Source organism: Ischnura elegans, chromosome 1 (genome assembly GCF_921293095.1).
Source record: "Ischnura elegans chromosome 1, ioIscEleg1.1, whole genome shotgun sequence".
In the NCBI taxonomy this organism is placed as follows: domain Eukaryota; kingdom Metazoa; phylum Arthropoda; class Insecta; order Odonata; family Coenagrionidae; genus Ischnura; species Ischnura elegans.
Window position 1 is genome coordinate 156,845,954 of NC_060246.1, and position 25,753 is coordinate 156,871,706.

The window sequence follows — 25,753 nt, forward strand, 5'->3', positions numbered from 1 at the left end:
GTCGGTGCCCCATGATCACATCCTCCGAGTGCTCCGCGAGATCGGCCTCCCGGTGAAGTGCGTCACGGTGATCGAGGACATGCTCCGTGGCTCCACGATGACGGTAGCCGCTGCGGGTGGAGTCACGGATTCGATCACTGTGACGAGTGGTGTTCGTCAGGGGGACCCCCTTTCCCCTCTCCTTTTTAACCTTGCGCTGGAGCCCGTTCTGCGAGCGACATTGGAGGATCGCACTCTCCAAGGCTTTCCCATGGGGACTGCGTACGTCAAAGTCTTGGCGTACGTCGACGATTTAGTCCTCGTGGGGGGGAGTGCGGAATCGCTCGCGGCGCTCCTGGACGTCGCGGGAAGGGCCGCCGAGTGCTGTGGCTTAACCTTCAATCCGGGGAAGTATGCATCGCTACACGTGGACTGGCGATGCACGACGCCACAGCGCTCCAGGGGTGTTCAACGCACCCCCTTTTCCATCTGCGGCTCTCCCATCAGGTCGCTCGGCGTAGGTGACTCATACACCTACCTGGGGGCACCGATCGGCCTGAAAGTCAACGTGGCGCCCGCCACGGCGCTCGACTCCATCCTCGAGGATCTCCGGCGGCTCGACGAATCGGACTTGGCGCCGTGGCAGAAGATAGACGCGGTGCACGTCTTCCTGACACCGCGTCTCGAATTTCCCCTCCGAATCGTCCCTGTCCCGAAGAAGGCCGTCCACGACTTCGACAAGGAGATGCAGCGCACGGTGAAGAAGTGGATGTGCCTCCCGACCCGCGCGGCGCGGGAAATGATCTCCCTCCCCAGGAGCCGGGGAGGGGGTGGCTACGTCCCGCTGCCGGCCCGCAAGGATGCGCTCACCGTGGTGCACGCGTTCCGGATGCTCACATGTCCGGACGCGTGCGTCGCGGATGTGGCGTGGCACACCTTGCGGGACATCATCAGCAGGCGGACGGGAAGGACGCAACGGACGGCGGTGCTGAGTAGGGAGTCGATGTGCGACTTCCTCAATGGCGCCGCCGACGACGTCGTCGGGACGGGAACGATCGCGGCGTCATCGCACTGGACCAGAGTGCGCGCGGCGACGAGGCAACTGCGGCGCTTCGTGGACATCCGGTGGGCGTGGAGCGCCGCCAGGGCGGAGTTGGCCATCGTCGTCCAGCGAGTGACGCCGTCGAGGGAAGAGATGACCGTGCCGGCCTCTGCCCGGAGGAGGCTGCACGGAATCATCTTGGCGGCCATGGGGGAGGGCTTCAGGCGCTCGCTGGTTTCGAAGCCGGATCAAGGAAAAGTGATAGCAGTGAGCTCTCGACACCCGGACTCGAACCACTGGGTGTCGGGAGGACACTCAGTGGGGGCAAAGCCCCCGCGGACCCTCCTCCACCCCCCTGGGTTTCAAGTAATTTACTTATCTCCCAGGGGCCGCTTTTCTAAGCCTTTTCATTATTTTGCCGATTTTTATTGTTGTTTTTGCGTTTAAAGCAAGATTTGTTTGCCCCGGCTTTCGCCGGGTGAGTGTCCCCCTCACCTTAAAAAAAGGATCATTGGGATCGGCTTAGGCTTGTGTGAGTTTCACTTTCATTTTCATAATTTTTCTTTGCGGCGAGTATTTGATTCATTGTCATTTTCGTTGTTTTATAGACGCTTGGCTGAAGTATTTCTTTTTTGTTCATGTTGAGATTATTTTCATGTAATTTTAGAGTCAATGCATTTCTTATTTCCGTTAATTTTCTGCAATTTGCCAGCAGGTGCCAAGCGGTTTCATTTTCTTCTTTGCAGAAAGTGCATTTCTCATTTTCTACAAGTTTAAATTGGTGCAACTTCATATTGAAATCACCATGACCAGTGAAGAATTGTACGGTCACGTGAGTCAGATCCGTCCCTTTTCTTTGGGCTCTTTCCTGGACATTATCAAAGAATGAGTAAGTGTCCCTCCCAACAGTGGAGTTCTCCCAGCGACTCTGCCATTTGGTTGTTATTGCTTTCCTGTGATTTCTTCTTTGAAGGGCGCTATCAGTGTTTGTCTTTTTATCTTTGAAGATTAACATTCTTTCTTCAATCATTAGATCGATTGGTATGCAGCCTGCAAGAACACATAGGGCTTCTGTGGAGACTGTACGATAAGCTTTGGTGACAGTGAGAAGTGCAAATCTTTGCGCTCTCATGAGTTGTTCTCTGCTTTTTCCTCTTATTTGAATTTCTTCCCCCATGCCTCACATGCGTATAGTATGATCGGTTCTGCGATTCCTTTGTACAGTTTTCTAAGCGATGCGCAAGTGTAGCCGTTATTTTCCTTGGCGAGTCTTCTTAGTTTTGTAAAAATGTCTTTAATTTTATTGGTTATGTACTCATAGTGGTCGCTGAATTTCAATCCTTCGGTTATAATTACTCCTAAGTACTTAACTTTGGTATTATATTTTAGCGTTAGTCCGTTCATTTTGACTATAGGTTTACGTTTTAGTTTTCCTTTTAACAGAGTACATTCACTCTTTTCTTGTGAAAAACTCAGTTTTTTGTTTTTTCCCCACAGAGTAATTTTTTCAAGTGCAAGTGTTCCTTTTTCTTCAATTTCTCTGCGGTTTTCCCCTTTAATTACCACCAGCGCGTCGTCTGCGTAAGCTACAATTTCTGTATCTGGAGGGAGTTCTATCTTAAAAAAGTCATTGAATAAAATTAACCAAAATAGGGGACCAAGAACGGATCCCTGTGGGCAGCCTTTTGATAGTGTTTTCCCAGCAGTTACTCCGTTCATGTTTAGCTCCGTCCACCTATTTGTAAAATAATCAATGGTTATGTTAAAAACATTCTTCGTACATTCCTGTGTCCGTAGTTCATTTAAAATCATGGGCCACCAGGCGTTGTCAAAAGCCCCTGAAATATCTAAGAAAATACCAAGTACGTATTTCTGGGAGGAGTTTCTGGTAATAGATATGGCTTTTTCAATTGCGTTGACCGTTCCTTTTCCTCTTCTGAATCCGTATTGATGTGGATTGAAATATTCCTGCATGCCCAGCTCTTCGTTTATTTTTCCTGCTAGTAATTTTTCAAACACCTTTCCTAGTACTGGCAGTAGAGTAATTGGTCTATATGCCTTGGGGTTCTGGGGATTTTTATTAGGCTTTGGGAAGATTTTTAGGATCCCTTTTTTCCATTCAGCCGGGAAAGTTTCATTTTCTAATAAGTTGTTGAATAAGGTTAACATTTCGTTTCTTAGATGTGGATACGCGTGTTTTATCATTTCACACTTAATACCGTCGTGCCCCGGGGCTTTTTTATTACTTAGGCCTTTAATTATTTCGTTAAGGTCACTTTGTCTGAAGGGCGTTGCCTCTTTGCCTGCTGTTAGTTTCATTTTCGGTGATTTTCCGTATTCTTCTTTGTTCTATGGTTTCGTGAGTGTTATAGTCGGAAGGTAGGAGCGTTTCCAGCAACAGCTTGGAGGTTTCTTGCACACTTTTTGTAAATTCACCATCTGGCTTCATCAGAGTACTTGGCACGGGTGTCGTTTTTCTCTTTCTTAAAACCTTATAGGCACATCCCCAGGGGTCATCGTTTCCTTTAGTAACAAATCTTTCCCAGCTTTCTTTTTTTGCCTTTTTAATTTCGTTTGTGTATTTGGTTCTTGCATTCGTATACTCACTCTTCCAGATCTCTAAATTATGAGCTTCGATTCTCTGTTTTTCTCTATACTTCTTCCTTAACTTTTTGCAATTTATTCTCAAATTAGTGAGCTTTTTGCTCCACCAGGGTACGTTTCTGTTATTAGCCCTTTTTTGAGGAATCGACTTTTTACTCGCATCTAGTATTAACTTTGTCAACGTTGACACTTTAAGGTTGCTTTTTAAATCGTTACCACTGCTTGTTATTATCTCTTCAAATTCTGCCCAGTTTGCTTTCCTGACGTTGTAACTGTTATTGTTGAATTGGACACTGGATTGCTGTTTTTCGTAGAGAAGTTCGAAGGTGATGAGTCGGTGATCGCTCAACGTTTCCTCATCTAGAACGTTCCAATTATTGATGTAATTATTTAAGCCTTTTGATAAGGTTACATCAATGTTGGTCGTGAAACCATTCGGACTCTCGTAGGTCGTTAATTCAGTTAATTCATTTTCAATTGTCAAATTATTAAAAACAATAAAATCTTCGAGCTTAATTCCGCGGTCGTCACTTTTTACGTCAAACCACATTGTCGATTTAGCATTCGCATCACATGCTAGAATCACCTTGTGATTGGGATAAGCTCGAAGTGCTCTTTCAATTTCGTTTAGATATGGTTCAATTTCCTCACTGAATTGAAAGTAGCTGTTTATGAGTAGGATTTCTTTATCCTCAATTTTTATGATTGCAGTCACTGTGTTTGAATTGCTGAATTGTGAAATTAATGTTGTTTTAACGCTGGCATTGTTGTTTATGATGCAGGCCCATATGCACTCGGCGTTTGGCGATTTTAGTACTACGCCGCTGGAGAATGGGACGTTACCGTGTACTGCGTATGGTTCCTGCACCATCAATACATCGATGTTCAGATCTTTAGATAATGTTTCGAGGTTAGCTGTAGCTGCATGACTCCTACCAGCGTTGATTTGTCCTATTTTTAGTTTATGGGGGCGTGCCTCCATATCCAAGCCGTTCACACTCCTTGTCTCTAGCCATTTTAAAGAACGGACAGTTTCTGTCCCCAGATCGATGCTCTGCTTGTTTCTCTGCCGAAGAGCAGTGGTGGCATTTCGGTGGCTTCTCTTTGCCGGTGCAGTCTTCAAGCTTATGGTTTCCTGCACAATGTGCACACACATCTTCTGGTTTCCTGCAAGCAGAGGTCTTATGGCCGTATGCCTGGCATTTGTAGCACCTTAAGACTGTAATATAGTCTTTTATTTTGCAGCAATGCCATTCGAGGTATAATTTCTCCTTCTCTATAAGAATGTGTCTTATTTCCATAGAGCACTCAAAGATCCAATGCTCCTTCTCTGCGTCGTTGGATTTTAACTGGTGCACCTTCTTGAAGTTATTCTTGAATTCTGGTTCTAGCATCATCAATCCTATGTTTTGTTTGTAAAGCTTGTCTATTACAACGTCGGGTGAGAGGTGTTTCGGAACGTCGTAGAGCATCACCTGCGGTCTTCTTTTTTCTATTCTCTCAACTATGAAACCTTTAGATTTTAGTATTTCACTATTTAACATTCTATCGATGTGTGTTTCTTTTTCTAACTCCACTAAAATTCCTCTTTCGACATTTCTGCTTCTCTTCACGTTTACACCTAACTCTGCTGGCGTCACCGTCTTCTTCAAGAGTTCCTGAAGTTCCTTACTAGATTTTTCTTTATTCGACTGTTTAATAATTACGAGTTGCGGAGCAGGTTTCAGTGGCACCGTTACTCCAGAAACTTTAGGTCTCTGCACCGTAACCTGTGATTGAGTAATTTCAGAGAAGGATTTGGGCTTCATAGCCGGCATTGCGATTTTATTTTCGTTTATTAGATTCACAATTTCTTTCCTCTCTTCAGTCCTACCTTCTAATTTTGCATTATTTAAGGCCATCTTGAGGGTAATGTTGTCTATTTCTCTGATCCTTTTAAAGTGCTCCTCCAAGTTAGTTTTATTCAACTTTCCAATCTTGTGCTGACTTTTCAATGAATTTTGGATCTGCTCCAGCAGGCTTCTAATCTTTCCATAACTCTCCAGGATCTCTTCGCTTACTGCCATTTCAGAGTTGTCCTCGGTGGTTACTTCCCTTCGCTTGGGCGTGTTTCCATCTGGTTCCTCACTACCCTGCCTACCTCTTTTCTCATTACTAGGCGTCTCCACATTTTCGTTTGGGGGGGTCCTCATGAGAAGTGAGGACCTCCCGAATGCCTTTTCTGCATCGGAATCCTCCATCTCCCGGTCACTAGTATCCATTTCTCAATATAGTTAAAGTTTCAATGCATGGGGTTCCCCACCGAGGGGGAACGACGGGAGATCCCGGGGATTTTCCCTAGTCTGGGGGGGTTTGGCTGGCCAGCCGGGGATCGAAGCACTGTATGCACCTTGGGGGTATTTCAGGGGAGCGGGTTCCCGGGCAAGGCGATGGGACTCCTGGGGGGTCTGGGATCCCGGGCTTCGGGTGGGGTGTCGGGAGGAGTGGGGATCCGGTTTTGCGACTGGCGCTTCATTCACAGAGCGCCGCTGAACGTTCTCCCCCTGAATGCGGCAAGAAGAGGAGCGGCCAGGAGAGACACTCGGTGCCGGGTCTATGGACACGCGGAGGAGACCTTGCCGCATGTGGTGAACCACTGCTTGCCGCATGCGGACGGGTGGACCCGGCGCCACGACGAAATCATCAGTCTGCTGGTCGCTGAGCTGCCGCAAGGATGGGAGGTGCGAGTGAATCAGCGGGTACCTGGCGACGAGTCGCTGCTGCGTCCCGACTTGGTCATCTGGGAGGTTCCGAGGGGCGTGATCCACGTGATCGACATCACAGTGCCCTTCGAGAACCGACCGGAGGCCATGGCAGCAGCGAAGGCGAAGAAGATCGAAAAATACGCCACCCTGGTCGATCGAATGCGGGTCCGGTGCGCCTACAAGATGGAGGTCCATCTCGACGCGTTGGTGGTAGGCGCACTGGGGAGCTGGACGTGGGAGAATGACTCTCCTCGCCCGGCTCCACATCCCTAAATCCCGCATTCGCCGCGCCCGACGAAAGATGGTTCTCGCGGCCATCAAGTGGTCGCGGGATATTTACGTCGGGCACATGACCGGGGTCCGCCAGTACCCGCCAGCAGAGACTCCCATCCGGGTTGCCGCACCCACCGCCGGAGGAGGGGCAGGGAGCAGAGGCGCCGCCACGGAGCAGCCTGGAGCGGGAGGCGCCGAGGACGACGCGGCGTCGGGGGAGAGCGGCGTTCCGGACGACGGAGCTCCCATCGTTGGACGAGGGGAGCCGAGTCTAAGGACGCCGAGGGACCGCGACACCCCCCTTGCCCTCCCGTAACCCCCTCTGATCCCTGCCCCTGTGTAATGTGCTCCTGAGGACGTCCACTCACCGCCCGAGACGCCAGGAGCCATGTTCACATATGTATATATATTCGTGTTAGGTTAGGGCCCGTGAGATTCCCGTGTGTTTGTGTTGTGTGAATGCGAAAGTACGGTCTGGCATCGACTTTCCATTTACGGCACCCCCTCCGAGTGTAAATAGTGCGACGGACAGTGACCGCAATGCGTCGATTCACTCGGAGGCGGGGCAGCGTGCCATGGTGTGAATGTTTTTTGTATATATCGCGTGAAGTGAAGGGAATACTCACGCGCAGTCAATGTGTGTGTGTGTGTATTTTGTGTTTTCGCTTCTTCATTGTGTGTATGTTTCCCACCATCCTCGAGTGTATGTGTTGTGTCGGGGGCGGCAACGTGTGTGACGCGATGTGGCCATGAGTGTGTTTTTCTGTGTGTGTGCGTCGCGGCAACGATGTAAGCATCGACGTGACGGTCTTTCGTTGTCGCGGCGAACGTGTGAATGTTCCCTGGGCGTAGTGTAAATAGAGATTGCCGCGTGCGCGCGCGCCCAGGGATTTAAATGGCCAATTTCATCGTTCGGTGTCGCCCGCCGAAGTTTTTAGTTCGCCCGCCGGCCGCAGTTTCGGGCAGGTGGCGCGCCGGCGACGGCTTCGCTGCAGGCCGTTCCCACGATAGGCAGGTGTTCCCCTCCGTTGCCCTTTCCCAAGCGCCAGTGACGGAGGGGAGGGAGCGGCCTAATGCCAGGGCAAATGTGTGTGAGTGTTGTGTTAGTGTGAGTGTCTCTCCGCCGCTGCGGCGGAAGTGGGGGAGGAGAAGAATGCGGCGGCTTTCGGCGGCATTCGAGGAATGTCGCCTCACCTCAAGTGCTTACGCCCCTCTTTCCCCCCCGCCCTCCCCGTCCCCGCCGCCCTGCCGACGACGCCAGCAGCAGCCATGCGCAGAGGAGTTGCGCGTGGACCTGGGGACTCTGCGCGCTCTCGGCGACCGGCTGCAGGCAGCGTGGAGCGGTGGCGCGTGGAACTAGGGGGCCTTCCACGCGCCTCCGGACGGGGAAGAGAAGACAGAAGAACGTCGCGGCGGAGAATAATGCGTCCGTGGCCACAGCGTATAAGTGGCCACGGCGCAGGTATGAAAGAGCGGGCGGCCACGGGGTATAAGTGGCCGCCTCGCATGTGTGTTTGGTACGAATGAATGATCTGTAAATAAAACCGAATGGATGAGTTGATTCATTTTTCCCTGAATGAATGATTTTGAGTGAAGAATGAAGAAGTGAAAACAGTGAAGTGGACAATAGACATAAAAACTATTCCCGACCGGCCTCACTTCGAGGCCGGCGGTGAAAAGTGGCCCCTAAGTGAGGGGCCACAAAATTATTGTAATAGCTTCAATGGCATTACTAGGGCGGCCCACACTTTGTGGGTCGCCCTCTTGTATCATCCTCCCCCACGAAAGGTGGGGGGATTTGTCAACTACTCATGTTTTGAGATTCTCATGTATTTGCAGAAATATTCAATAAACGCTTTATTGTGATCAACGCCGCGTGGGAGGAGTTTGGATACGGTGCCTGTGCCATATTGGAATGAGTGTGTGTGTTTTTCCCTGGATATCGCCGTGACGTGCCTGCCCCTGGATTGTGAGTGTTGTACCTTGCCCTGGATTGCCCCGCGACGTGTCTCACTGGCCCCCACCAGTGGTAAGCCCATCTGAGACAGTCGCTCCCCCTATCCCTCCCCTCATGGCCGAGAAGCCAACCCCGCCCGTCGCCCAACGGACTCGTCGGAAGGTGAAGGAGAGGCGCCCTCGCGACGTTCCCTACGCCCCCCCCCCCCCCCCCGACCTCCAGCCCTCTCCGTCGCTGCTTCCCGCAATGGACTCCGCTGGGAGCATTACCCGGTCGTGGCGGAGGACGCTGGAAGAGGAATGGAGTGCCGGGTCGTGGGATCCACGAGCCCTCGCTTCGCCCCCGATCCGATCTCCCGCCTTCCTCGCCTCCCCCCGTCTCCGCCTCCCCTCCCCCATAAGTGCTCCCTCGGGATCCGCCCCTGCGTGTGCGTCGTCGGACAACCTTATCGTCGACATTGACAGCGCCCCCGCAGTGCATGACCCAGTGTTGCCCCGCCCCCTCCCCCTGGCCCCTGGTGTCACGGAACGTTGCCCTAGCGTCCGTGCATCATCCCCGGAGATTGTGTTCCTCCCGACACAATCTCCCTCCCCCAACCGCGTCTCCCCCACTCCCAAGGCTCCGCAGTCACCCCCAGCTGCGTCTACGGCCTGGCGTCGCCTCGTGCGAGTGAGTGTTAATGTGAGTGTCGTCTCGGAGGACGGTGCGCAGCCGCGCCGAGACGAAGCGCTGGACGGCCCGATGTCGCCGCGTGTTTCCCCTCCCCTGTGTGGTGGCTCCCTGGAGGACGGATCGGTACCGCCCCAGGGGGCGTTGTCGGACGACCTGGTGTCGCCGACAAGGTATTGTGACGACATGCAGCGGTTTGTGGTGGTGGACAGGTGGCGGTATCGGTCTGTCGGCACACAGAGCGACGAGCCATCTGCCCCCGCAACTGTTGCGTGTGGGGAAAGTGAGTGCTCCGGTGTCGGACACGGACGAAGTGCGTGGCCCGGAGTGCACGATGGCGGATCCCGTAGTGTCCCTCGTACCGTATTCCCCTTCCGTCCCCTCCACCCTCACCCCCCGCTGCCACGTCAGAGATCTTAGTCCGATCTCTGACATCCCCCTTCCGGAAGAGGAGCGCGGCAGGTCCCACATGCGCGGTGCATCGTGGGAGCAGTTCCGCGTTTCCTCCGAGGAAAGGCGGCGGAGGAATCGGGAGCGGAAGAAGAGGAGGAAGAGACGACGCCGCGAGGAGCAGACGACGAGGGAGCCCGCCAGGCCACTCTCCCCTAGTGTACGCCCCCCACCGCCTCCCATTCGCCGTCCCCCACCCCCACCCATTCATCGTCCTCAACCCCTACCCACCCCTCCTCCCCCCGTCCTTACTCAACGGCGTCCTGACATGCGCCCCTACAGGGAGCTCGCACCCACTGCCCCAGTGCCGCTGTTTTCCCCCAGTGAAGTGGCGCAGCTGCGCGCCCTTTTCCGGAACGGCGCAGCTGCGCGCGGTGCTCCCCTCCCGGCCCCTAAAGTGCCCCAGCATTCCCTGCAAAGGGAGCGAAAGCTGCCTCCGCGCTTTCTCCGGCAGGTGGAATCAGGGCATCGTCCGGAGGGGAAGGTAGTGAGGAGGAGAAGAAGGCGGAGAAGGGGGAATGGTGACGTCATTACCCCCTCCATCGGCGCCTTATCCGACGACGCGTGGCCCGCCTCCTGTGCCCGAACACCGTCCTCCAACTCTTGTGCGAGCTCCCGTTCCCCCCCCCCCCCCCCGTGATGCCCCGAGTGGCCTGGCCCCTACACGCCCGGGGCTACTATCCCTGGGGGCCGCAGGAGACCGAGTGGCCGATCCGTTACGGGATGGAGGCCGAACGGATGACGCAGGCGGCCCCCTTCACCCCTCCGCCAATGTACCAAGACCCCCCCAGCAGTGGGTAGTGAGTCCCCCGGCCCACTGCTGGCCCCCGGTACATGGGTCACCGGCCCCCCAGCCCCGGTGTTGGTGCCCCTACACGCACCCTTAGGCGACGAAGGGGAGGGGGTGTTGAGTGAAAGACAGGAGAAGTGGCTGCGTGACCTCCAGACGGCAAACGACGCGAACTCACTCTTTGCCGTCGTAAGCGAGGTCACAGCGGCAGCCGCTGTGTTCAATTCCCCTCCCAGGCTTCCCACGGTGACCCCCCGGCCCAACCTCCGCCCTTTGTCCGCTGCAGACCTCCAAAAACTCTACCGCAGCGGGAAAGGAAGAGCTTTCCGGCGGATTTGCGCCCCGACCGGAAAGCTATGTGAAATTCCACTGGCTTCCCTCAAGGCCCACTTCACCCGTCCCTCCCCCCCTACGATCCGACGCAGCCATGGCCGGCTTTCATCCCGGAGTTCCCACCAGGACGTCGAGGGAGCGGCCAGCGGGAGATCACCTCTCCGATCACACCGGAAAAGGTGATCGACCGGCTGAAGAGGACGCGGGCGTCGGCTCCGGGACCTGACGGCGTGCCCTACTCTGCATACCGGTTTGTTGACTCTAATGGCGAGGTGCTGGCGGCCATTTTCAACCGGAGTGTGGAGTTGGGGAGGGTGCCCCCGCAGTGGAAGGAGACGCGGGTCACCCTGCTGCACAAGGGGGTGAGTGAGCACGAAGTGCGAAATTGGAGGCCGATCTCATTGGCCAACACGTTGGCCAAAGTGTTCATGGGCGTACTGGCGGACCGGATGCTCCCCTGGGCCCTCCGTGGGAAGCGCCTTTCGTTCCCCACCCAAAAGGGCTTCATCCCCGCCACGGAGGGCTGCATGGAGCACAACTTTGTGCTTCAGTCGGCCATAGAGCACGCGAGGGCGAGTTTTGGACAGGTGGCCGTCGCGTGGCTCGACTTGGCCGACGCTTTTCCGTCGGTGCCCCATGACCACATCCTCCGAGTACTCCGCGAGATCGGCCTCCCGGTGAAGTGCGTCACGGTGATCGAGGACATGCTCCGTGGCTCCACGATGGCGGTAGCCGCTGCGGGATTCGATCACTGTGACGAGTGGTGTTCGTCAGGGGGACCCCCTTTCCCCTCTCCTTTTTAACCTTGCGCTGGAGCCCGTTCTGCGAGCGACATTGGAGGATCGCACTCTCCAAGGCTTTCCCATGGGGACTGCGTACGTCAAAGTCTTGGCGTTCGCGGACGATTTAGTCCTCGTGGGGGGGAGTGCGGAATCGCTCGCGGCGCTCCTGGACGTCGCGGGAAGGGCAGCCGAGTGCTGTGGCTTGACCTTCAATCCGGGGAAGTGTGCATCGCTACACGTGGACTGGCGGTGCACGACGCCACAGCGCTCCAGGGGTGTCCAACGCACCCCCTTTTCCATATGCGGCTCTCCCATCAGGTCACTCGGCGTAGGTGACTCATACACCTACCTGGGGGCACCTATCGGCCTGAAAGTGAACGCGGCGCAAGCCACGGCGCTCGACTCCATCCTCGAAGATCTCCGGCGGCTCGACGAATCGGACTTGGCGCCGTGGCAGAAGATGGACGCGGTGCACGTCTTCCAGACACCGCGTCTCGAATTCCCCCTCAGAATCGTCCCTGTCCCGAAGAAGGCCGTCCACGACTTCGACAAGGAGATGCAGCGCACGGTGAAGAAGTGGATGTGCCTCCCGACCCGCGCGGCGCGGGAAATGATCTCCCTCCCCAGGAGCCGGGGAGGGGGTGGCTACGTCCCGCTGCCGGCCCGAAGGGATGCGCTCACCGTGGTGCACGCGTTCCGGATGCTCACATGTCCGGACGTGTGCGTCGCGGATGTGGCGTGGCACACCTTGCGGGACATCATCAGCAGGCGGACGGGAAGGACGCAACGGACGGCGGTGCTGAGTAGGGAGTCGATGTGCGACTTCCTCAATGGCGCCGCCGACGACGTCGTCGGGACGGGAACGATCGCGGCGTCATCGCACTGGACCAGAGTGCGCGCGGCGACGAGGCAACTGCGGCGCTTCGTGGACATCCGGTGGGCGTGGAGCGCCGCCAGGGCGGAGTTGGCCATCGTCGTCCAGCGAGTGACGCCGTCGAGGGAAGAGATGACCGTGCCGGCCTCTGCCCGGAGGAGGCTGCACGGAATCATCTTGGCGGCCATGGGGGAGGGCTTCAGGCGCTCGCTGGTCGCGAAACCGGACCAAGGCAAGGTGATAGCGGTGAGCTCTCGACACCCGGACTCGAACCACTGGGTGTCGGGAGGTGTGGGGATCCGGTTTTGCAACTGGCGCTTCATTCACAGAGCGCGGCTGAACGTTCTCCCCCTGAATGCGGCAAGAAGAGGAGCGGCCAGGAGAGACACTCGGTGACGGATCTGTGGACACCAGGAGGAGACCCTACCGCAAGTGGTGAACCACTGCTTGCCGCATGCGGACGGGTGGACCCGGCGCCACGACGAAATCATCCGTCTGCTGGTCGCTGAGCTACCGCAAGGATGGGAGGTGCGAGTGAATCAGCGGGTACCTGGCGACGAGTCGCTGCTGCGTCCCGACTTGGTCATCTGGGAGGTTCCGAGGGGCGTGATCCACGTGATCGACATCACAGCGCCCTTCGAGAACCGACCGGAGGCCATGGCAGCAGCGAAGGCGAAGAAGATAGAGAAATACGCCGCCCTGGTCGATCGAATGCGGGTCCGGTGCGCCTACAAGATGGAGGTCCATCTCGACGCGTTGGTGGTAGGCGCACTGGGGAGCTGGACGTGGGAGAATGACTCTCCTCGCCCGGCTCCACATCCCTAAATCCCGCATTCGCCGCGCCCGACGAAAGATGGTTCTCGCGGCCATCAAGTGGTCGCGGGATATTTACGTCGGGCACATGACCGGGGTCCGCCAGTACCCGCCAGCAGAGACTCCCATCCGGGTTGCCGCACCCACCGCCGGAGGAGGGGCAGGGAGCAGAGGCGCCGCCACGGAGCAGCCTGGAGCGGGAGGCGCCGAGGACGACGCGGCGTCGGGGGAGAGCGGCGTTCCGGACGACGGAGCTCCCATCGTTGGACGAGGGGAGCCGAGTCTAAGGACGCCGAGGGACCGCGACACCCCCCTTGCCCTCCCGTAACCCACTCTGATCCCTGCCCCTGTGTAATGTGCTCCTGAGGACGTCCACTCACCGCCCGAGACGCCAGGAGCCATGTTCACATATGTATATATATTCGTGTTAGGTTAGGGCCCGTGAGATTCCCGTGTGTTTGTGTTGTGTGAATGCAAAAGTACGGTCTGGCATCGGCTTTCCATTTACGGCACCCCCTCCGAGTGTAATTAGTGCGACGGAGAGTGACCGCAATGCGTCGATTCACTCGGAGGCGGGGCAGCGTGCCATGGTGTGAATGTTTCTTGTATATATCGCGTGAAGTGAAGGGAATGCTCACGGGCAGTCAATGTGTGTGTGTGTATTTAGTGTTTTCGCTTCTTCATTGTGTGTATGTTTCCCAGCATCCTCGAGTGTATGTGTTGTGTCGGGGGCGGCACCGTGTGTGACGCGATGTGGCCATGAGTGTGTTTTCTGTGTGTGTGCGTCGCGGCAACGATGTAAGCATCGACGTGACGGTCTTTCGTTGTCGCGGCGAACGTGTGAATGTTCCCTGGCGTAGTGTAAATAGAGATTGCCGCGTGCGCGCGCGCCCAGGGATTTAAATGGCCAATTTCATCGTGCGGTGTCGCCCGCCGAAGTTTTTAGTTCGCCCGCCGGCCGCAGTCTCGCTTAAGTGGCGCGCCGGCGGCGGCTTCGCTGCAGGCCGTTCCCACGATAGTCAGGCGGTGCCCTCCGTTGCCCTTTCCCCAGCGCCGGCGACGGAGGGGAGGGAACGGCCTAATGCCAGGGCAAATGTGTGTGAAGTGTTGTGCTAGTGTGAGTGTCTCCGCCGCTGTGGCGGCAGTGGTGGAAGAGAAGAATGCGGCTACCTTCGGCGGCATCCGAGGAATGTCATCTCTCCTCGAGTGCTTCCGCCCCTCTTTCCCCCCCGCCCTCCCCGTCCCCGCCGCCCTGCCGACGACGCCAGCAGCAGCCATGCGCAGGAGAGCTGCGCGTGGACCTGGAGCTCTTCACGCGCTCGGCGACCGGCTGCAGGCAGGCAACAGCAGGCGTGGAGCGGTGGCGCGTGGAACTAGGGGGCCTTCCACGCGCCGACGGACGGGGAAGACAAGACAGAAGAACGTCGCGGCGGAGAATAATGCGTCCGTGGCCACAGCGTATAAGTGGCCACGGCGCAGGTATGGAAGAGCGGGCGGCCACGGGGTATAAGTGGCCGCCTCGCATGTATGTGTGGTACGAATGAATGCTCTGTAAATAAAACCGAATGAATGAGATGATTTATTTCCTCCCTGAATGAATGATTTTGAGTGAAAATGAAGAAGTGAAAAGTGTGAAGTGGACAATAGACAAAAACTATTCCCGACCGGCCTCACTTCGAGGCCGGCGGTGAAAAGTGGCCCCTAAGTGAGAGGCCACAAAATAATTGTAATAGCATCCATGCCTTTACTAGGGCGGCCCACACTTGGTGGGTCGCCCTCTTGTATCATCCCCCCCCCACGAAAGGTGGGGGGATCTGTAAAATTCTCTTGTTTTGAGATACCGTTGTATTTGAAAAGAATATCAATAAACGTCTTATATGGGCACGGGACTCGCATGCCAAGCGTGACATACGTCGTGGGAATGATTTTTTTTAGTTTATTGCACATATTACCCGTTCCGATGGAGGAAGTAATTGTTCAGGTCCCTCTCGGCAACAGTTTTGAATGCAAGCACTGTTTCACTCCTCACAACCATGGTAGACACAGGACCTACGTGATATACAAAAGTCATCATGATCGCAAGAAGCACTATGTTAAGAGCCATCCTACTTTTGCAATGTTCTTTCAGTGTATGTGGTGTCTCCACAAATTTGTTAGTTTAAGATCTTGCAAACTACACGTTAATGCTTGCGTGGGGACACCACCAGATCCCGTAGGCCTGGCCGAGGGGGAGGGAAGGGATGGGAACGACATTGTGGCCACCGTGGCTGATAATAATGAAGGAAATGGGCAAGATATGGGCGTGAATGAGAGAATGAATGAGAGCGTGAGTGTTATAAGTATGAATGAGAGTATGAATGTAGATGTTGGAGATCTATTGGAAATAATAATGGATGAGGAACCCGAGACTAATATGAATATTGTTTTACTGGAAAATAGTGTAACCACGGTGGCCGAAGGTGCTCCCCCTACGTCGATGGATGAGGAGCCACCACCTCCATTAAGAAGATCAACGAGGAAAACTCCGGGTCCGGCAGTTGACGACGGTGCGGCGGCGGCGGCGACGACATCAGTCTCCTCACCCGCATCAAGAAGAGCAGGCCGGCGGCCGGCGCGACGCCAACCCCGTCGAGGGACGGCAAGAGGAGGGAGTGCGCCGGCGCGGAGTCCACCGCCAGAGGAGAGTCCCCCACACAACGCGGCCGCCGTAACTGCGAGCCCGCCCCAAGTTTTAAATATCCCGGGGCGGGTAAGCGAAGAAAGCGGTCGCGGAGAAGAGGTGGGGGCGGAGGAACAGCCCCGCAGTCCACCAGCGGGGCGCAGCGGCAGCCTGTCCGATGACTGCCATCTGCAGGGAGACGGAGATGGGGCGGGCGAGGAGACGACGGATGCAAACAGCCCGCCCCCGACAAGGGCTCCACCCCGAAGGCGACGACGTGCGGGGCCGGCGCGAACTAAAAACCTCGCAAACCGGCCCCAGGGAGGAGACGACGAGCGGGGTGGACAGGTGCCTGCAAACATCCATGGCGCTCCCGTAAGACAGGTGGCAGTGGACTATGACGGGCTGCCAGAGGATCAACGGCGGTGGATCCAGAGGATTGAGGCGGCCTGCAAGGAAGGGTGGGGAGAGTTCGAGGAGGCCGTCGCCGCCTGGTGCAAGGGTATAACGGACAAGAAGCCGGCCCGGAGAGAAGGAGGTGGTGGCAGAAGGAGAGAGGGGGGGGAGGAAGAAGAGAGAGTCCCACGACACCCCCCCCTGGAAGAGGAGGAGGGGGAACACCGGGAGCTGAATGGTAACAGGGAAGGGAATGACTTCGGAACGGGTAACGTGCCTGCTCGCCGTGTTTTTAGACCCGGTTTGGAATGGCACGAGGAGGTGAAGGAAAAGGCTCGCAAAATCCAACAATTGTTCAGAAATAATAAGAAACGTGCCATTGATCAGGTTTTGAAGGGCCCCTCTCCGCATTGCCAAATCGACAGATGGTCAAATATTCGATCACTTTAATAATGTTTTTAATAAAGATAATTTTATTGATCTCCCCAAACCAATGAACATGGTGGAAATTAATATGCCCAGCCAAAAAAATGATTTAGAATTCTTATTAAGACCTTTCTCAGCTGGTGAGATATGGAAAAGGCTGGGCAAGATGAGCAATACGGCTCCGGGGAAAGACAACATCACCTACGTCGATTTACGCAATGCGGACAGAGGAAGCCACATCCTTCGGACAATATTTCAATTTTGTTTTGACCTCGGCCGGATCCCAGACATTTGGAAGGACACCCGCACCATTCTTATCCACAAAAAGGGCGCCAGGGATGAAATTGATAACTGGCGCCCACTAACTTTAGGGCCCACCCTAGCTAAATTATATGCTGCAATACTAGCTGATAGATTAAGTGGGTGGGCCGAGAAAACAGGGCGGGTGTCGATGTAACAAAAGGGATTCGGCCCCCGCGAAGGCTGCTATGAACACAATTTTATCTTACAAAATGTTCTAGAAGAAGTCCGAAGGAAACGTGGCGAGGTCTGCGTCTCTTTCCTCGACCTCTCTAATGCATTTGGTTCTGTTCCTCACAACCACATTTTTCGATCGATTGAATCATTAGGCGTGCCTCAAAAATTAATCAACAATATTACTGCAATGTATAACGGGGCACGCACGAGAGTGAGGACGGTAGAGGGAGAGACGCAGACAATACCGGGTAAATAAAAGCGGGTGTTAAACAAGGTTGTCCGCTTAGCCCTATTCTTTTTAATTTAAGTATGGAATACCTGATCCGCAGCCTGGCTGCACAAAGGGATAATGTAGGCTATCGGGTTAACGGCATACCCATCACAGTTCTTGCCTACGCAGACGACGTTGCTCTGGTGTCCAGGAAGCCAGACGGGATGATGAAGTTGCTGGATCTCGCCGACCGGATCGCGGCATGGAGCGGGTTAAAATTCAACCCCCGCAAGTGTGCCACGCTCCATGTCGCCGGAGGGCGAGTGAGAGCGACGGAGTTTCGTCTGGGGGGCGGGACACCAGCCTCGATGGCAGAGGGCGAAAGTTACGACTATCTTGGGATCCTCACAGGTTTTAATGTAGATCAAACGCCAGGGCGCCTTATCGAAGAAATTATTGAAAACATCGACGCGCTGGACGCGTCGTTGTTGGCGCCCTGGCAAAAAATAGAGGCTCTGAACATGTTTTTATTAACAAAACTTGATTTCATCCTCCGGGGAGGTAGGGTTAGGAAGGGCCCTCTTAAAATTTTGGATAAACGGGTTAAGAGGGCCCTGAAAGATTGGATGTACCTCCCCATAAGAGCCTCGTGGGAGATCTGCCACCTGGATCCGCGGAAGGGGGGCGCGGGCGTCTTCCCGACCGCAGACCAGGTGGACATATTAACAGTTTCTCATGCTTTTCGTCTTCTGTCTTCCAGGGAGCCGTGGGTAAGAGCACTGGTGGACTCAGCAATAACAAAGACCGTAAGGAATAGAACCCGACGGGAACCAGAGGAGAGAGATATCGCGGAGTACCTTTCCGGAAGCATGCGCGCGGAGTTTGGACGATATCGTTTTGACGTGGCTTCTTTGCGGTCAGACGCGAGAATGGCGTCCAGCCGGTTGGCTGTCAAAATTGGAATGTCGTGGAACTGGAGTGACGTGAGGAGGGAGTTTGAGATCGTCATTCCAGCCCACGGCAGAGAGGTTGACGTCATCCGAGTTCCTTCAAACAAAGCGCGCATGTTGGGTAAGCTGTTGCGCGATGCTGTGCGACAACGATACCTTGCCCGTCTTTTGGCCAAACCTGATCAGGGCAAGGTATTCGAATGTATTTCGGCTTCACCTTTCTCAAACCACTTCCTTCGCACGGGCGCAAATACTAGATTTTGTGACTGGCGCTTCGTGCACAGGGCACGTTTAGGCGTGGTCCCTCTGAATGCGGCGACGAGGTGGGGTCCTAGAGATGACCTCCGGTGTAGGAGATGCGGGTGGCAGAGTGAAACCCTGCCGCACGTCTTGGATCACTGTAAGGTGCATTCGAGCGCGTGGCGGGGCAGACACGATGCTATCCTGCATCGACTCGCCGGAGAGGTTCCTCGCGAAGGCGTGGAAATCCGTGTCGATCGCACACCACCTATGATCGATTCTGCCCTCAGGCCCGATCTCGTCGTCGTTGATGAGGGACGTAGAAAAATCGTCATTGTTGACGTCACTGTGCCCTTTGAGAACCGGAAGAATGCCTTGGATGTAGCCAGGCAAACAAAATTTCAAAAGTATTCTGGCATCGCACAACAACTTGCCGATCGCGGGTACACGGTTTCTTTGAGTGCACTCGTGGTCGGGGCGCTGGGAGCTTGGGATCCCCAAAATTGGGTGGTTTTCCGCGACCTCGGAATTGCAAAACTCAACGTCGGCAGGATCACAAAATTTATGATCTCCGACGCAATCCGATGGTCGCGGGAAATTTACGTTTCGCACGTCACGGGCAAAATTTTATACCCCACTACCCCAGCGCTCCCACCCGGCTTGGGAACGAACTGCTCTCCTCGAAACTCTAGTGAAGACGACGACCCCACCTTTTAATAAAATTTTATAAAACCATGTGTTATTTATTTATTTATTTGTGTATGTCCCTTTTTTCTGTTGTGTTTAGGAGCTTTTATCTTTTTTAGACTGCCGGCTCTATACACCGGTAGTCCGTTTTATTAACTTTTACTCCTAATCATTTCTTGTTATCCCGGCCTTTTACACCGGGATTATACTTTTTAGGCGCTGGCATTTTAAATTTTTTATTGCTCCCGGCCTTTACACCGGGAGTATTTAATTAATTTATTTATTTTCCAAATTTTAACTTTTTTATCAAGCCAGCGTCATACTTTTTAATTAATTGGTGGGCGTCTGAAGAGTGGTTCCCGTCCAGCCTACCTTATCCCAGGGTTAAGCGGAACTGAGGGGCCCTCTGAGTTTTTTTTTCTTCCTACGATCATTTTAAGATCGATTCAGTTTTATTTTTATTTTGTTCTTCCAGCATTCCGGATAGAAATTCAAAATTCAAAATTAATTTCTAGTTTTATTGAAAACTTTTTCGGCCAACCGGAATGTCAAAACCTGATCGCCCATACCGGGAAAATCAAAATTTAGACTTTTTATTTTCGAATTCACCACTCGCGTTTTAATAATTTTATCTCTCAAACTCTTTTTCTAATTATAGAAACGGCGAGCAGGACATGGATAGAAGAAATAAGAAGGAAATGAAATAAAATTTCATAAAAATTGTTCAATCAAAAATATTGTAAAGCAAGATTACTATTTCAAAACAATTGTAAATTCATGAAATCACAATTTTAACAATACTGGCATGTAACTTTTAAAATGTGCAATAAACGTCTTAATATGGGCACGGGACTCGCATGCCAAGCGTGACATACGTCGTGGGAATGATGATGAAATTTTTCACTTTTAAGAAAACCTTCCGGAAAGCTGTCGCAACAGTTTCCCCACACTTTTCACACGGAAATTAGGTGAATGCAAGATTTATAAAATAACTTCCAAATATTCACCGGATCGAGTGAACATGGAAAATGACCGCCAAGCGTAGGTTTCCTCGAGAATTCCAAGTTTTTCTTGCGAATATGACGAGACAAGACGGACGCATCACGCTTCTGGTGAAATACACGCAGCATTCATCCGCGTTACCAAGGAGTCGTCGCTAACAATGAACGCCTTCCTCTGAAAGCGCAGTCGAATTTCGCGGGGGCCGTGCTGCTGGCAGATAGTTCGACCCGGAGGCCGACGATGGCGTCGGCACGCACTCTGTTTACTTCAAGTGTAAAAAAATGAGGGTCGCAAATGATGACAAAAAACAGGTGTCCTATGAAACCGTGAATTGCTTTCTTTCAGAGAGTTGCATTCCATGCCGATATTTTTTGCAAAAACGTCCGAAATTATTGACTGATGCCGATTCTTCCGTCCCGTATTCTAGCCATTGCTGACGATTTTGGAAATTTTTTCCAGTCCCCGGAGAGGACTTTTTAAGCAGCTTTGAATCAGATTCCCCAGAGAGGACTTTTTAAGCAGTTTTAAGTCTGATTCCCCGGAATTTTAGCATTTCGAAAGAAAATACATGACTCGAGTGAGTAGGATAATGCTCTCTCATCGTGTTTATTGACGTTTTCTGGACGATTTTGAGTGACTTTTTCGAGTCCCCGGAAATGGCAATTTTTTTGGGAATTTCCCAGGACGAAAGCATTCCCCCGGGAAGCGAACGCAGGACGGCCCACGAAGGACGCTGCGATCCCACACGACAGATGGCACCGTCGCAAGCCAGGTTGCGGGCTCGTCCCCCCGGGCCTGCCTGCCAAGCGCTCTAGCCGTCCGCCCCAGCTTCGCGCTCGTCGTCGACGGCGCATAAGTTTCCAACATCGGTGGTGCCGCACCCGCAAGTGGCTCTACATCGAAACTTACCCAGTGTTATTGTGTTTGTCCCTTCCCGCTGCAGCCCGAGTTTGGTGCCGAAAGTCCCAAAACTGTACGATTTAGCATTTTGGCGCCAAATCTCGGGTGCGGCCATTATCTCGGGTGCGGCCATTATCTCGGGTGCGGCCATTATCTCGGGTGCGGCCATTATCTCAGGTGTGTGTGTCGGCACACCTGTGAAATGTTTTGTGGTAGTTTTTGTGTTTGTTATCAGTGTCTGTGCGTGTGCGTACTTTGCTAAGACGCCCCGGGTGCCGTCCAGCGGCGCCTACCCGCGGCCGACTTTGGCCGCGAAAATATAGTTGGGTGCAAGGTGGTGGTGTGAATTTTTAATAGTGTGTTAGTGTTTGTGTGTTCAACGGCCTGTGCGAGTTTGGTGCTCGTAGTGTGAGCGGTTTGGCTGTTGCTGTTTGCTAACCACGTGGTTGGTGCACACGTGGCGCGGCAACATCAATCATGGCGGCCCCTCAGCCCACGCCGCCGCTTGCCGTTCGCCGAGGCGGCGGAGAGGGAAGGAGGTGAGGATGTACCAGCATCGTGACGCCATTGACCCCCCCCCCCCTTCTCCGCCTGCTCAACGCTATCCCTCCCACTCCCCACGCCCCACCCTCCCTCCCCCGCGACATGGATCAATGACTCGTGGCGAGATGTACTGGAGCACGGGTTCGACACCGCATCCACGTGGGACGCCCGTGCCTCTTCCAACGCACCCACTGCCAAACACCACCCCTCCCCCGATCCTCCCCTTCTAGTTCGTTCAGCTCGCGACCCATCGTCAGTGACCGAGTGAGTGAGCCAACGACTCAGATGAGCGAGTCATTCGTCATCGAGATCGAGCCTTTCCCAGTGAGTGACCACGCCCTCGTGTTGCCACGCCCCCCTCCCTTAGCCCCCTGTCTAGCGGAACGTTTCTTAGGCGTCCGAGAGACTCTCGCCTGAGGTGATATTCGCGAATACGCATTCCCAGTGCTCCTCTCCCTCCCCCAATCACGTGTCCCCCACACCCTGCGCTCCCCGCGGACGATGGACGACCCGGCGTCGCCTCGTTCGCCACGCCCCGGTGCCGATGCGTGTGAAGTGCGTGACAGTGCTTGTGACGCCTCGGAGGACGCTGAGCAGGCGCGCCGAGAAGCGTCGTTGGACGGCTTGACGACGCCAACACGAGAAGTAGAGAACGGTCAGTCGTTGGACGATAGGTTCTCGCCACGGCGAGATGATCTGGACGGCCAAGCGTCGCCAGCATCCCGACGCACGGCCGATGAGCGCTACGTCACGATTGACAGGGGGGCGTGTCGGTCTGTCGGCACGCAGACCAACGTTGATCGTGGCACCGAAGCGATCGAGGTGTGTGTGACTCCGCGTGTGTGTGCCTGATCCGTCTGTGGATGTCGTGCAGTCGCGATCACCGGATCGAGTTATGTGTCGCGAGCTTGCGTGTCCCGTGCCCCTCGTCCCGTACCCCCCCTCCACGCCCCCGAGCCCACGAGACGAATACAGCGTCATTTCCGACGCGCCACTGCCCGAGGATCGGAGGGGCGGCGCTTCGTGGGAGCATTTTCGTGTATCATCGGAGGAGCGGAGACGGCGTAACCGCAAGAAGCGTCGCAATCGGCGGAGGCGGTACGCGGAGAGGCGTCGCGACGCAGCGGGGGAAGACGCCAGGCCACCAGCGGCATCGCCACTCACCCCTCCCCCAATATCCCAACCCCGACCACGCCCACAAGTGACGGCACGCCCACAATCACCGCCGCGCGTGTGTGTTAGCGCGCAAGACGAGCATGTGCGTTTCGCCGCCGCGCCGACGCCTCTACTCTCCGCTGAGGAGATCGCTCAGCTGCGACTTTTAAGTAGAGGCGCGCCCAGGATTTACGACGCGAGACGCGGCGGAGAGTGGGAGCGGCACAATCCGCCGCGCCTCCAACAAGTGTGGACACAAGTGAATGTGAGCGGAAGTGCGAAAAGACGCAAGAGAAGGCGGAGGAGGGGAGGAAATTCCGCGACGCCATCACCTGAAGTGCTTCAAAATGTTCCGCACCCGCGTGCGTCTTCCCCAGTGCAACACCCGGCCCCCGCCTTCCAACCAGAACCTCCTCCACCGCCCCCCGCGATGCCCCGAATGGCCTGGCCCTCCTTACGCCAGGGGCGTGTATCCGGTGGGGCCTCAAATGACTTTGGCCATCGGTCCATCCAGGGACGGAGGCGCCAGGGTGGATCCAGGTGGCCCCAATGCCCCTTCCCCCTACACCCCAGTGCCGCTCCCACATATCCCGCTCCACAGTGCCGCGCCATGGATGATCCCGCACCCCCTGCGTCACAGTACCGCGCCTTTTCTTTCGAGCGACCTTCTCTTTTCCCCTACCCAGGCACTCATTGGCTGGCGTCAGGGCCCAGCACCGAATATAAGGATAGCCCCGGGACCCGAAAAGACAGAACGGAGGAGGGAGGACAAGGAATCGGATCGCAGCGCGCAAAGCCTCGAGTCGTCACCTTCAGCAACTACGGGGGTGGAGAGAGTACATCCTCACCCCTACGCCGTACTCGCGCTTTTTGCGACTCGGTACATCATTCCAGGTTCAGACATCACAGAGGACGAATGCCGAGACAACCCCGTCTCGCCCGGAACGCCGCCCGGCAGAACGAAGCAGCACGCCAGCAGAGTCAACCCGGATGTTCCAGCCCGACGCCGCCACCGGGGACAGCACCCGCGGCCAGACCACCGACGCAGTCGCCGAGCTACGAGGACTACTACACGTGGGAAACGGAACCAGCCCCTGGCCGATCCTCAGCCCGCTGCCGCCGACGCCGCCGCAGTATGAGCTGCGACCTATCGACTTACCGCTCACCCCGTACGCTACAGTGACCAGGCTGCCGCGGCGGATCAGCGACCCGAGGGTGGTGAGAATGCTGCTCGGACCCTCACCCCAGAAGCAGCCATCCGGGAGGCCAGCACCCAGGACCAACTAGGCCCCTGCTGACCACCGCCTGACGCCCTTCAGGTATTTTCTTGTTTGTTTTAACCTACTCCATACATGGAGTAATGCCACTGTGTGTTACAAATAGACCAATAAATCGGGGTCAAACTGCAATTGGAGTTTCTGTGTTTACTTTACGCTCGTCTTCTCCCAGTCCACTCATGAGGACCCGTTCCCAGCAAGGACCCCTCAACGACCCGGAAGCGGAGGATACGACAAGGGTGCGTCGACGGCTAGGTCATTTTGCACCACTACCGCGTGATTTGATTACAAAAACTTATGTAGAAAGTGATCCACTGTATATGATGTCTTCGTAGAAAGTGTGCACAATTAGACTTTATTAAAAATGTTTATTTCTCTGAGGAACCGAAATGTACTATATAAGTTGGTAGGGTGGTCTCCTAAGGGGGCTTCTAGGTCTCCCCCTAGATTATTTCGTCTTCGCGGTACTTAACACAATCTAGCATAATGTGTCTAATACTTAATGGACAATCCTCACATTGGGGAGGTTCCTTCTCTTCAGTAAAGAGATACGCATGGGTCAGGGGGCTGTGCCCTATCCTCAATCGTGTAAGTACTACTTCCTCTCTCCGATTACTACGAGCTGAGGAGGGCCACGCTGCTATTATGTCCTGGATGCCACGGAGCTTGTTATTATTTAGAATCCTCCACGACTCCCTCCATTTTTCAAATACCGCATTTCTTAGAGATGCTCTTACGTCCTCGTAGGGAACCAGCGTTAAAGCAAACTTTTCGTCACCCAGAGCTTCGTTGGTCATAGCGTCTGCTGTCTCATTCCCAGCTATCCCCTCATGTCCCGGTACCCACAGAAAACGGATATTAAAACCCTTTCTCGTAAGGGTCAGCAGCAGGGAGTTTATTTCTTGCACGATCGGGTGCACGGGTGAGAAGCCAGAGATGGCTTGTAGCGAGCTCAGGGAGTCATTGCATATGACAAACGAGCCGCCGTAGTCACCTAGGGCTTCAAGAGCTGTCCTTATAGCATAAAGCTCCGCCGTGTAAACACTGCACATCGGGTGTAGCTTCGCTTTGATGTTCCCGTGGATAGGGGAGAATAAAGCACATGTACAAGCCGAGTTATCTTTCGAGCCGTCAGTGTAAACGGGGGTAAGGTTGGGGTTATTCCATCGGAACATGGCAAACGAACGCTGGTACTCCGAGGGAGTTGTGGAAGACTTCGGTCGAGATCGTAAAAGAAATTTCACCACCGGAGTGGGAGTGATCCAAGGGGGGTGTTCCGAGAATGAAACAGGATACACTTCGGGTAGTGTGAAATCGTTAAAACGAATGCTTACTGGTCTGGTTGATCTAGTCCTTCGGTTAAAAACATTTATAAAAACGGGTTTAAAAAGTAAATTATAACATGAATGACTCGGCAATGCTAAAATTTTTGAAACGTAGCTACAAAGCAGCCAGGTCCTTCGGTAGCATAGAGGCGGCTCACCTGCGTCGGTATAGATACTAGGGATCGGGCTGGTCCT

General features: G+C 54.5%; 4 protein-coding genes across 4 annotated transcripts; all 4 read left to right on the plus strand.

The window, feature by feature from the left end:
* Window positions 1-6,054: 6,054 nt before the first annotated feature.
* LOC124169440 lies at window positions 6,055-6,642 on the plus strand. Its single transcript, XM_046548085.1, has one exon. The coding sequence runs from the start codon at window positions 6,055-6,057 to the stop codon at window positions 6,640-6,642; it is 588 nt and encodes a 195-aa protein (XP_046404041.1).
* Window positions 6,643-11,705: 5,063 nt separating this feature from the next.
* Window positions 11,706-12,893, plus strand: LOC124169508 (uncharacterized protein T26G10.4-like). The gene has a single exon (XM_046548172.1). The coding sequence runs from the start codon at window positions 11,706-11,708 to the stop codon at window positions 12,891-12,893; it is 1,188 nt and encodes a 395-aa protein (XP_046404128.1).
* A 4,684-nt stretch (window positions 12,894-17,577) lies between these two features.
* On the plus strand, window positions 17,578-19,386 carry LOC124169594 (uncharacterized protein T26G10.4-like). Its single transcript, XM_046548265.1, has one exon. It carries the CDS (start codon window positions 17,578-17,580, stop codon window positions 19,384-19,386), a length of 1,809 nt encoding a protein of 602 aa, XP_046404221.1.
* A 3,310-nt stretch (window positions 19,387-22,696) lies between these two features.
* Window positions 22,697-24,139, plus strand: LOC124169673 (serine/arginine repetitive matrix protein 1-like). The gene has a single exon (XM_046548378.1). The coding sequence runs from the start codon at window positions 22,697-22,699 to the stop codon at window positions 24,137-24,139; it is 1,443 nt and encodes a 480-aa protein (XP_046404334.1).
* The last annotated feature ends 1,614 nt before the right edge of the window (window positions 24,140-25,753 follow it).